The 12853-nt window shown below is 31.2% G+C and overlaps 1 protein-coding gene across 4 annotated transcripts in view; it reads right to left on the bottom strand.

The window, feature by feature from the left end:
- The window catches only part of LOC134681997 (erbin-like), a 65261-nt gene extending 52660 nt beyond the window's left edge, over window positions 1–12601 (bottom strand). The window contains exon 1 of one of the 4 annotated variants that reach the window (XM_063541615.1): window positions 12468–12601. Coding sequence is in view for 3 of the 4 variants with exons in the window: in XM_063541622.1 (XP_063397692.1) it covers window positions 5594–5618 (25 nt within the window). In the remaining variant the exon portion in view is untranslated. Of the gene's footprint in view, window positions 1–5593; window positions 6091–12467 lie in introns of those variants that run through there. The other 3 variants (XM_063541622.1, XM_063541609.1, XM_063541629.1) reach the window with 3 other exon arrangements.
- Window positions 12602–12853: the final 252 nt, after the last annotated feature.

Below are 12853 nucleotides of genomic sequence, written 5' to 3'. Positions count from 1 at the left end.
AACTCAAATAATTGATCGAAAATGATAGGCGAACAAAGCCGTAGGTCTGTCCCCCATCCTTGAGTAGTCTTATCGTCATATTTTCTTATATTAGAACTTAATGAACTTGAACAAAAATTTAATTATGGAATCATTAGTTTATTGACAGTTAAAGTCTTTCTTGTAATGTCAACATATGACAGAGTTCTTTGTTCCATTACGATTGGTGGCATCTATTGAAATGTTTTAAGTCTACTTATTCATGTGTGAGAAGTCTGAATACCCGAACATTCTCTACCAGCATTAATCAGAGGTCATAATCATCAATTAAATACATAGCATGATAATGAAACTCAAAAGTATGCTCTTGTTCTCAAGACGTAGCCAAATTATGGGTATTACAATTAAGTGTCTCTTAAATCAGCTCTTGTGCGGCACTCAAGTAAAGTTTATAAGTTTTTCACAAATACATGATCCAGTACCTTAAAATGTTTGCACTAATGTAAATGAGTAGAGTTAAATATAAAGCCAAAAGAATTCATACTTGGTCTAAATAATAAGATACTTAAATCGTTATTCAATAAATATGTTATACAATGTGACTGATTCTAAAGTTTTTTATGAACAGATTTTGCATTCTGATTCTATGGAATATGTTCTAGATCTGCAACTTTTATTTTTGTATTACCAGTATACATTTCTTCCTTGGAACTAAAGTGCAATCAATCTATTCTTGCACGAATTAAAAATTCTTTCAGTAAATCAGATTTCTGAAATTAATTCAAGAAATTTTCTGTAGCAGGTGCTCAAGATAAAATATTTGAAACAGAATGAAATTCTCTCAATATTTGCCAAATGCAGAAGAACCCCAATGGTTCTCACTATGGCATGTAGAAACTACATGTATGGATGAGGAATTACCATATTCAACATATAGAGTCCAGCTTGTCCCCAAAACTCCTAGAAAAGTCACATAAGGTAGTAGCTTGTTGTAAGAGAACAACCAGTAGGGACAAGTCAAAAAAAATCTGAAGAGTATATTTTTTGTTTTGTACATGTCCTTGTGAAAATTTTTGATTTTTCTACATAACCCTTCAAGTATAAGTGTAATATTCATTTGTGACAAATAATATAACTATATATGCCTAGGCTATGTCTTCTTATTTGTCATTTAACGTTAAGCAAATAATTATCAATCCTTCTCTTCTAAAATTGGCAATTTGGATATTTCTGAAAGCCCTTTTCATAATATCAGCTTATTTACATTTGAAAATACTTAACCTTAAATGTCCACTTACAAAACTTTACAAAGACTTATAAACTGTTCATAACAAGGTATAGTCCTGATATCAGCATATTTAATTCAATACAGAAGCAGGCACATGTCCAACATTGTCCAATATTTTAAATATACCAACACAGTGTGGAATGACAAATTAATTCCAACATCAAATTTATTACTAAGATAAAATCTGTGGTTATTGAAACCCTTCAATACTATATAAGTTCTAATCATTCAGAATTTACAGATAAAATCCTGGGCCATCCAATAATATAAGTCCTATATTGTTGTTATATTGGATAGATCTGTTGGTATTTAGTATAACTATTAAGGTTATTGCACTAAGCAGATATGATTTGGACCTGTGAGGAGCAGCATCATGAACAATTATAAAAATAAGATGTGGTATGAGACAATTACTCTCCAAAAGATATGATCGTGTAGAAGGAAACACAGCTAACATAGGTTACTGAACAACCTTCAGCAATAATCAAAACTGATACCTTTATAGCTTGAGGCTTAGTAACAAAAGGCTGCTAAATGACAAATACCATGAATACCAATAATTTCATACAAGAAAACTAACAGCCTAAGTTATGTACAATCAACAAACAAAAACTAATAATGAAATACAGCAACTTGGTCAACTATTTAGTTTAACTCATATCTTAAACATACAATTGAGGCAATTGTCCGTGTAATTGAATTATTCAACACTGTTAATCGAATTGAATCATCTGAGTGTAAAACAATCTGTTTCATTTGACACACTTAGTATCAAACTTTATACTGCATCCCAATGTGATAAATTGTAATCAATTACAGCTGATTAACAATTACAATTATCCCAAATCTGCATAACATTGGAACCCCATTGTTCGGGGAGTATATGAATATTATTGCAAAAATGCAGGGGTGGATCCAGCCATTTAAAAAAAAGGGGTTTTCCAACCCAGAGTAAAGGGGGAGGGGTCCATCTATATGCTCCCATTCAAATGCATTGAACGTCCAAAAAAGGGGGGTTTCAACCCTTAGACCCCCCCTGGTTCCGATGCAATGAATTTCAGCCATATGAAAGCAAATGAGGTGAATGATTAGTTCAGTAAGAACATTATAATCTGACATAAGACAACCACTGAGATTCCAGTTGGTTACTTTTAATCAAGGAGGTTTTGTATTTCAAGTTTTGAAGCTTAATGTCAAATATCTGTAAATTATACTTTTATTTACTGATTTCACATTGAGTTGACATCTGAAATCAATTTCACATAATTGAAGAATGCAACACTTGCATTCATTTCATTTCTTTTTCATCATCAAAACATTGGATGTTCACAGTATGAAGGCTCTTAAAAGTATTTTATGTTTGTACTTAAAAAAGTTTAGAACTGAAAATCAATGCAACAATATGCAAAAGCTATGCAAGATTTTCTGCCACTTAAGTAAAACTGCAGGATGGAGAGTTGTCTTATTTGCACTCATACCACATCTTTTTATTTAGATCTATGAGATCAGGGGTAGACACAAATATAATCCTAGATGCCATATAGTGATGGCTGCTTATTCATTTTTAGTTATAGAATCAATGATTTTCATGTTTTTGTAAACTCTTACCCCAATTTGAGCAACATAACCCTTATTGTGGCTACTCTGGAGTTAAACCAAAAAGCATTTCCAAGATTTATAAAATGTGACCTTGTAACTGTAAATTCAGTCAATATAAAAAACAGAAAAATAGGAGACGATTACACAGAAAATTAGAAAAAAAGTTATCATTTAAAACATTCACATTTGTGACAGTTTGTCAATAAAGCACCACAGTCCATTATGCATAAAAAAAGGTAAACTTTTTAACATGCTTTTTATCAAGTTTAAATAAATAAACATCCAGATGGCAATACACAATCATCTTTTTGTTTAACATTTTAAATTTTCTACTTTTTCAATCAATGTCAAGTGATCCAAATCAGACTTACAATCTGACTTTACATATTTTATTATGTTGATCACTGAGATTTTCCTCTTAAATCATCTAATGTATTCAGTGTATTTCCAGTTGCCAAGACCTCACAAAGACAAGAGAACAAAAAAAAAATGAAGGATGTTAAAAGGGCCTTTACATTTGCTTGTGTAAATAGCCTATATACATCTGTATATTACAACATGATTTAGTCACACAAGCGTGCTCATCCAAATTACCTCAGACAGTAACCTGACACCATACAAAAATCACATTTATAATGCCCAATTTGAGGCCTATAATTATTCTCCTTTCAATTCCTCCAATTTAAATGTTTTTGTAATGTTCCATCATAAATCAATTTGCAATGAAAAAGTACAAGGCTACTTTATAAATCTAAGGAATTGCTGTACCTTTATATTAGTGAAAATTGAGATAAAAATATGCCAAAGAAACCAGTATTTTTCCTTCAATGAGGGTTTATGAATATATTTGCCTATGCATTTAATGTAGTTCCCGAAATTTGAAATTCTTGTATACATGACTACATGTCCATGTAGATATATTTAAAATTTTAAGACTCATCCTGGGTGATTTTTTAATACTAGAAGTAAAATTAACCTATGCTGCAGAAATCTAACACATGATTTCAGGTCAAAGTTACTAATCTGTAAAACGATTGTAAGTTTATTAAATAATGAAGTTTAACATAGCAAACTCTGGACTTAATTCAATAAAGAATGTCCACCGATTTGAGATTTATCACATTTCAGACATATTAATTGAAAATTTGAATATTAAAACATGATGGATATTTGTCATAATATATTTGCTTTCCTTACTCAATATGATAAGAAATAACACAACTATCTATTGGTATCTGAGGACCACTAACCGTCATAAAATATCCCTTGTCCGCCCTGGTCGTGTTGGGTAGCAAAACAATCACACCAAACATTGTTATGGGACATTCAAATTTACATAGATGTTTTAATAAATTTCATGTTTATTATTGATGTTAATGATTTTTTTAAATTTTCATTTGGTCATGGATGTTGTCACATATATTCTGACATTATAAAATTAAATCTTTGTCAAATTTACAAAAAAAAGACAAAAACTTTAAAAAGAAAAAAAGGTGTTCTATTTGAATTCTTTCCAAAAGGATAATCAATTGTCCCAAAGTTGGACCAAGAATTCTTTTTATTCATCTAAAACATTTTAACTGTAAATTATACAACATTTCACCTTAAAGTGTTTACATAACATTTATAACTTTGAGATTAAATGTTTACAATTTAAGAAAGGTTAATGTTATTTTCCTTATCTAATAATTTTATTTGACAGTATGGTGCCATTTAATCATGTTGGTACTTGGAAATACATGTAGCTCCAATAACACTTCATTGAATACATATTGTCTATGAGCTAAAGATCATTCATAATGTATGGTATAACCAAGTTGACCATGAATCAAGCCCCTTTAAACAGACTTAATTTATGTGTATCTTAGGGGACAAATACATGTAGCTCCAATAACACTTCATTGAAAACATATTGTCTATAAGCTACATTTGGAAAAGAGATCATTCATAAGATGTTTTATAACCAAATTGACCATGGCTTGATTCAAACCCTTTAAACAGACTTAATTTATGGTTATCTCAGAATATATAACACATAAAACTGTTTACCTTACCAAAATGTGCATAAGAGGCTAATTTTACAACACCTATACATGTACTAACATAACTGTATAGTCTTTAGGTAAACAGTTTATTCAATGTTTACATGCACCCTTAATTAGGGTAATGATGGCTAGAATTCAGGTATTATTTATCAAAGTTCAGTTTCAGTTCGTTTAAAAATGCTTATTTTCTTTTGATGGAGAGGAAAATAACACATTTATGATACATGTATATGTATGTATAAAGCACAATCACAACGACAAAATATCTGTAAACTCTTTAAAAATGAAAAAAAATCCTGTTGACACATTCAAAACTATTAACACTTTATATCAACTGATTGGAATTTAAGGCATCCAAGAAAAAAAACATAAAGAAAATGTTCAAGCTACAGTCATGACAGTCCATTCATAATGCTTTTTTTTTTACAATTTAGATTAATAAAAAGTGTCTGTTTCATGCAAATATGTAATGTAGATATTTTTAAGTGTTTTTTTTTAGTTTTAGAAAGGAATAATAGAGATAATGTTTACCTTTATAGAATATTATGCTCATTTTGAAAACATTATTCAATCTTCATGCAAATGTAACCTACTTTTTTTGTCAACAATTGCACACTTATCAACAATGTTATTCAGGTGTAATGTACAAAAGTAACCTAAGATCTTATATAACTATTTATACCTGCAACTGATCTTTTCCGTCCCATTTTAATATCCTTTCATGTATAATGCACTAAAATCCATAATCCAAATGAAAGATTCATGTTACAATGTCTATAAAGACTTTTATTGAAAAACTTTCTCATATGAATTTCACCTTACGACTATGGACAAGTCAAGTCGTATCAACAGTTTTAAATTGAACTATATAGATTTATTCACAAAATCTCATAAGAACCTGTTACACGCTGGGCTCTTAAATCCGACAAAACATGTATTATCTCTTAAAAGATTCATAGGCTAGCTGATGTCTTAATCCTCTGTCCACGAACCAAGTTAAAGATCCAAAATTTATCGACCTAACAAGCCTGATCTCCTGCGAGCTTTTTACAAAACAAATTATTTAATCGTCGCTTTAATCTCCATGTTTTTGTCCGTCCGGCATTATTGATGTTTATCAACGTAATATTTGAGCTATTACCAACAAAGACCGTCAATAAGAAATAACGGATGGGTTTATTGGGGCGGACCGTTTACACAAAATGGTTGAGTTGACAGGTACGACCTACCGTAAACATATATAGTATACCCCATTAAATTGAACTAAATTTGAAACCCATGAGTGAGCTTTAGTTTTTTAATAACAAAGCTTCAAACTGATTGATTGATGGTTTACAATTGTTGAATTTAAAAGCATGTACTAATTCATTGTAAAGATATTAATTTCAACATTGGACAATTCAAAACTTTTCTGAGGTTTAGAATTAAAGTATCTATGAGTAACCTTGTAAAAAACCTTTTTTGCTTATTCATATATCATTCTGATATAGTTTTTCAGATTAACTTTCACCCTATGAGTTTTTTATTTACATTTTTGTTCTATTTTTTACCCCATTTTTCTGGTTGTTAACCTTTTTTAGCATTTTGATTGATCAACCAGGAGCTTGAACTACAAATGTACATGAATAACAATTTTTACAGACTTAAAAAATGTCTCCTTTTTTGTGTTATTTCACTCACAGCTGAGTTGTAACATGTACTTCTGTTATTTATGCATCATAAAAATTAAATTTTTATCCAGTTTGAAAGACCTTTAAAATATTCTTGTTAATAGAGACTGTGTTAATATTAATTTCAGTATAAGAAACACAAACAAAAAATCAATCATTTCAGTCATTTTGAGATAATAAAGCCCTTCTTCCAAACTGACTGAATTATTCTTACTTTATTCATAGCATCAACAATCTTAAATCACTGTGCAGGTTTTTCATTGTATGTTTTACTTTTACTAAACTTATAAACTTATTCTAGAGAGGCAAAGGGAATAACGGATTGAAAAGTGAAACCAGTGAAATCCCACAACATTTTGTGCTAGTACCAAGTTGGGCTTTCCAGGACCATGGGTTGGTTTTTATTGTGTCTTTGCTTGAATGCTTTTTTTTTGGCAGAGTAGAGTTTTGGTGGTACAATGGTGCGGTAAGTTGTACTGTCAGTCTGTTCAGGTTTTTTTTTATACATCATGTAATCTGATATATTCTTCTTATGCATAAATTATTCATAGCCAAATACATGTACAAATGTACATGTATCTTATCCACATTTCTTAATAGACGTAGACATGTTGTAAATGTTTTAAATAATATTCTTCTGTTTCAAACACTTAGTTAACCAAAATTCAACAATTAGTACCTTTTCAAATTTTTAAAATGGAGGTTTTATAATTTAATCTTCTTCATATATCTACCACACTTTTTTAGGTGACAGATTATTACTGGTATTTAGTGGTCCTGGTACAAGCGTGTTGTTTTAACAATGTCCACTGTGTTTTATTAATAGACCCCACATGGGGCGCTGTCAATACTTGAACATGTCAAAATGTCAACATTTAAACACTTCCAAGAGATAAACCTCTTTTTCTTTTTCTTCGATCAATTGAAGAAATATTTACAATAACAACGGGTCAAGTAGCTCTTAAAAATTGAATTGACTGGACTCAAATGTGGATAAATGATTTTGGACTTAAATTCAAAATGGCTTGTAATTTAGGCACAGCTGGCTACTGACTGGACATGCTAGACAAACTTGACCTGCGTTAATTACATGAGTGAGCAACTGTCTCTTCTAATCATTATTCAAGACTGTCATGACTGTACCTTGACCTCTACATGTCTTTTGATAACTTGCGATCATTGGGTTACTGTCTCATAGCTATTGATCCATAATAATGCACACATATTTGTTTTAATTGATTTATATCAGAAAATTGACCAAATTTCACATCTACTTCATTTGAATTTTGGTGGTTAGAAAACAGTCTCATTATCAATCATACAACACATCTTTATTTTGATATAAGTCATGCTAGTGAACATTTTTTTACATATATTTTAGGGTTCTAGGACTAATTTTATGGCCCCAACTGAAAAGCAACAGCCAGTCATGAAGAGATTTTCTTGACCATCAATTCATCTTTACATCTGTCTGTCCTTTTTTTTGTTTCAGCACTCTTAGTTTGCCTAAAGCAAATCTTACTAATTTCATACGTGCTTTGATTGATTGATTGATTGTTGATGTTTAACGTCACTTTTGGGCTATTTTGTGGCGGTCAGTTTGTATGGGTGGAGGAAGCAGGAATGCCTAGAGAAAACAGACCTTTGATAGGAAAACTGACAATCCTTGTCAATTAAGATTGGAGTCCAGTGCACCCACATGACAGGGGTTCGAACTCACTTTACCTCAGTGTTGACTGGCTAGTGATAACAGTAGTAGAACTACTTAGACCACATGGCCACAGAGGTCCCTCATACACCATTCTAAGAACCAAAATTAACACACAAGAGTTCCAAATTTGGTCATTGAGTCACCAACCATGTGCTAACAGTTCTAGTTTCTAACAATTGCAAAGCTTGAGCAGGGGCATTCATGTCTTCAGTCAGCTTGATTTTCAAAGACTTTGTAAGAATTTAATCACCTAAACTACATGTTCATTGTGGTAATGTTCATGTCTAATCAACAGATATCAAACACCAAGCTACAGATACTGAAATTAAGAGGTATAAAAAAGAAAGGAAGTATGTGTCCATGGGACATAAATGATGCCCCCCATTTTTTGCATAGAATATAGAGATTTTAGAGAAAGGAAATGCAAATTTTGGGACACAATTCCTCACAGATGGATACACAAACAAACAATGGTAGACATGGTAGAACTACATGTACATGTAAATGTCTACTTAGACAGTCTTAGGCTGGGGGCATAAAACAAATATATACATGATATAATGGAGGAAAATATGCAGATTTGTGAATAAAAACTTTAAACACATACATGTAGACCTGTATAACATAAGCAAAACATTAGTCCTTGAACATGAAGAATAAACTAAAAACTACAATATGCACCCACACATGTGTATAATATGGCATTTATACCTCTCTTTAGAATATTCTTACGTCAGAATACATTTGTAGGTGCAAAACAACTTTGTATTTAAATCATCATAAAAGTAGTAAAATACAAAATGTACACATCAAAAATACATAAAATGGGTTGGTATATAAGAATGCCATTCATTCACTACTTAAACACAATCTGCAGGGGGCAAGATTAACAAATTATGTCCCTTCATGATTTGATTTAAAAAGAATACTGCAAAATATACTGCAGTAATAAAATGACTGTCAAATTCAGGGCCAAAGAACTATATCAGTAAAGAGTGCTCAGAACATGACAAAAGTTCATTGTACAAGACTTTTTTCATTATACACACAAAAAACAAATATTTATTTAGAACTTACATTATAACACTGTTATAAAGATCTGTTTAAAAGCGCACAACAGAAACTTGTGTAAATAACAAATCATTCAATATCTGATGTGGTCGTTCAAAAATGATTTATATCATGTGTTAAAAAACATTCTGAATCTTACAAATGAAATCAATTTTAGGATAAACACTCAGACTGTTCATTTTGTTAACAACAAAAGAACTAGAATAGTACATGATAGTAGGTTAAATCAGTTTTTCAACAAAAAAGTACATATATTACAATGAGGGTCGGTTGAAGACAAAACTTTACGACAAAAGAGATGATTTCAGCTTTCCAATTGTGAACTTTCCATTTCTAAGTAGCAACATTCCAGCAGCACCTGCATACGGGGTATATATCTCCCAATTGATACGATATTCCCGTGCATGCATTTCCTATCATGATTTTCTTGATAGAGGGTTACTGCTCACAAGGAAGCTATTAAACCAAGAGTTCCAAATGGTGAAGTTGAAATCATCCCTTCGTAAATTTTACGGACGCCATCACGAGTTGGTTGACCGTTATGGAATAACCGTTTCACAAATGATATCGGATATGTTCCTTACGTCGTAACTACAATCCCCTTCCCTTTCATGAATTTGACCTACCGAATTAGACTATTTACCGGATTTGTAATCACATAAGCAACACGACGGGTGCCGCATGTGGAGCAGGATCTGCTTACCCTTCCGGAGCACCTGAGATCACCCCTAGTTTTTGGTGGGGTTCGTGTTGTTTATTCTTTAGTTTTCTATGTTGTGTCATGTGTACTATTGTTTTTCTGTTTGTCTTTTTCATTTTTAGCCATGGCGTTGTCAGTTTGTTTTAGATTTACGAGTTTGACTGTCCCTTTGGTGTCTTTCGTCCCTCTTTTACATACATGTAAATTAAGAGGAAATAGACGAACTTTGACTAATAATTTTTATAAAAGAGAACTGTTTTATTCAGTATGGTACAAATTAATATAACTGTCCTATTATCATGATAATGATTAATACACAATTTATAAAATAGTAATCAATATTTGGTTTGTACTAATCTCAACATGCGATCTTAATGTAATTTTCTATACATGTATGTACAAAAATCGAAAGTTTTTTTTTAATCCAAAAATGTTTTTAATAGCGACAGGGACAAAAAAAAGTACATCAAGTTGTTATTTGGGTGTTATTAGGTTTGCCATTCTACATGCTTAATATACAAATACAGGTCTTTTAAAAAAAAATACAGAAAATACAATTAGATACAATATATCTTTCGACTCAATCTATGTTGTAATATTCCTTTACTCAAGATTCAGACAGTCATGACGGTACAAATGTACCCATTGCAGTATTGTTCTGGAGCAGTTCAATAATACATGTAATTCTTAACATGCTAGGAGTTGGAACCTAAAATATATCTATTTCAAAATGTCCATGCATGTAGGTGCCAACCAAACAGAGAAATCTGCTGGCATTTATATTTTGCACATCTTTAATTTAAAAAAACATGTTTGTGCATCATTTTTTTAATTGACAAGAGATAGATTGGTCACCGTAATTAATCATTGCACAACTTTTTGTCAAGGACATCATTTAAATGCCTAAATCAATTTCTAATTCCAATTTAAATTTTCAAATTATACTCTGTAAACGCCTTCATTAATTTTCTTTAAATTCTAAACTATTAACAATATTTATGATGTTGTGAAAACTACATGGAGTTATATAGTGGTAAATGGAAAATTCAATAGTAATTATTGCCTTTTTAAAAAATAATTTTCATCTTTAGACACACAACTTTTTTTATTGCTTTTTATATGAAATGTATGACATTGTCAGAATTGAGGAAAATCAATTTCCCTTGAAAAGACTCATTGATAACAAAATCATAAATTTCGTCACAAACTTTTATATCCTTGCATGGTTCTGCATTTTATATTACGATTTAATATCTGCCAGGATTAAAATATGCAGGTAAAATCCATTACAACTTATATAAAAGATATATTACATCATGTAGGGAGACACTAGCTCAATAAATTGGTATCAAATATTTACACACATCAGCTCATAGAAAAGAAAACAGTATTGATAAAATTTTATTTGATAAATTTTATAATCATGCGTGTCAAAAGTCTTTAAAAAACTCACAAAAGAGCCTGTCTTAAAACTGGTAAAACAGCCCCCCCCCCCCCCCCCAAAAAAAAAACAACCTCTGTTAACGATACACACAATGTACTAAAAGTACTGATACCCTAAACCATTGAATATTTTTAAAAGTTTTTTTCATAATTTATTACATGTTAAAATGTAAATTACATTAGGCAGCAACCATTTGATTTTCTGGGGGGGGGGGGGGGGCTATGAATTTTTTTCCTGTGCAAACTTTTTTTTTCGCCTTCTGCGAAGAACAATCTATTTTTTTAGCGACAAACCAAAAACAATTTTTTTCTTTCATCTTTAGCATTACATATAGTGGCAGCTGAGGGTGAAACAAACAATTTTTTTTTCTCAGGGTCCAAAACAAATTATTTTTTTCACCAAAAACTGGAGACAAACTTTTTTCCAAAAAAAACCATAGCCCCCCCCCCCCCCCCCCCCCCCCCCCCGAAAATCAAATGGTTGCTGCCTTAAACAGTTTTTGCATGTCTTGAATTTACACTAATTTTTTTATGTCTTCGACTTATAATATGTGCCACATTCTGAAAAAGTGGTTCATGCCATCTGAAAAGTGAAATTTACATTACAGACACTTTAGAACAACTGGGCCCAGGTTGTATGTTTGAACCACTCCATGATATTTTTAAAATTGAAAAACAGGAAAAATACATAATTTGATTATTTTTTTTTTGTATTTCAAAATATTATCACCCGTAAAACATCGTTTAAAAACAGTAAATACACATTTCGACTTTGATTTGCTATCAAAATTAAATAATTTTACATTCTAAAAGATAACTATTCTAATTCAATGTTCAAAGACTTCATGTCTAAGATTACGTGAATATTGCATTTACCGCTTATTGCATATTTACCGTTGAAACACGGCTACAGGTAAATGAACAGGTAAAAATACTTTGACCAAATGATCACTGTACCTACCTCAGTATCATTTCGTTTAAACTCCAAAAAGAAAATGTTTGTTGTTAAAATCCTATATATATAACACTAAATTAGTCTTCAGTTTACTTTGTTTTTGTCTGCATTGTAAACCATGTGTATCGCCATTTTAGCATATCACGTGATTACGCTAACTGATAACGAGGCCAGTATCAAAGGAAACTTCTTACCGTAAATGTTGGAATACACAATCGTCAAAATTCGACGGTAAACTTTTTTTGTCGATAATTAATAATTATCGGAAACAAGTATTCTTGGTTTCAAATACTGCAGACCACAGGTACAACTAATTTAAACATCTAATCTCAGCCTTAACAGCTTAACAAACGCCTGCTTTCTATTTTTCTATTCTTTCTAAAGATTTTGAA

Source organism: Mytilus trossulus, chromosome 1 (assembly GCF_036588685.1).
Source record: "Mytilus trossulus isolate FHL-02 chromosome 1, PNRI_Mtr1.1.1.hap1, whole genome shotgun sequence".
In the NCBI taxonomy this organism is placed as follows: Eukaryota; Metazoa; Mollusca; class Bivalvia; order Mytilida; family Mytilidae; genus Mytilus; species Mytilus trossulus.
Note: the sequence above shows the minus strand (reverse complement) of the source record. Positions and strands in the feature narration are given on the sequence as shown.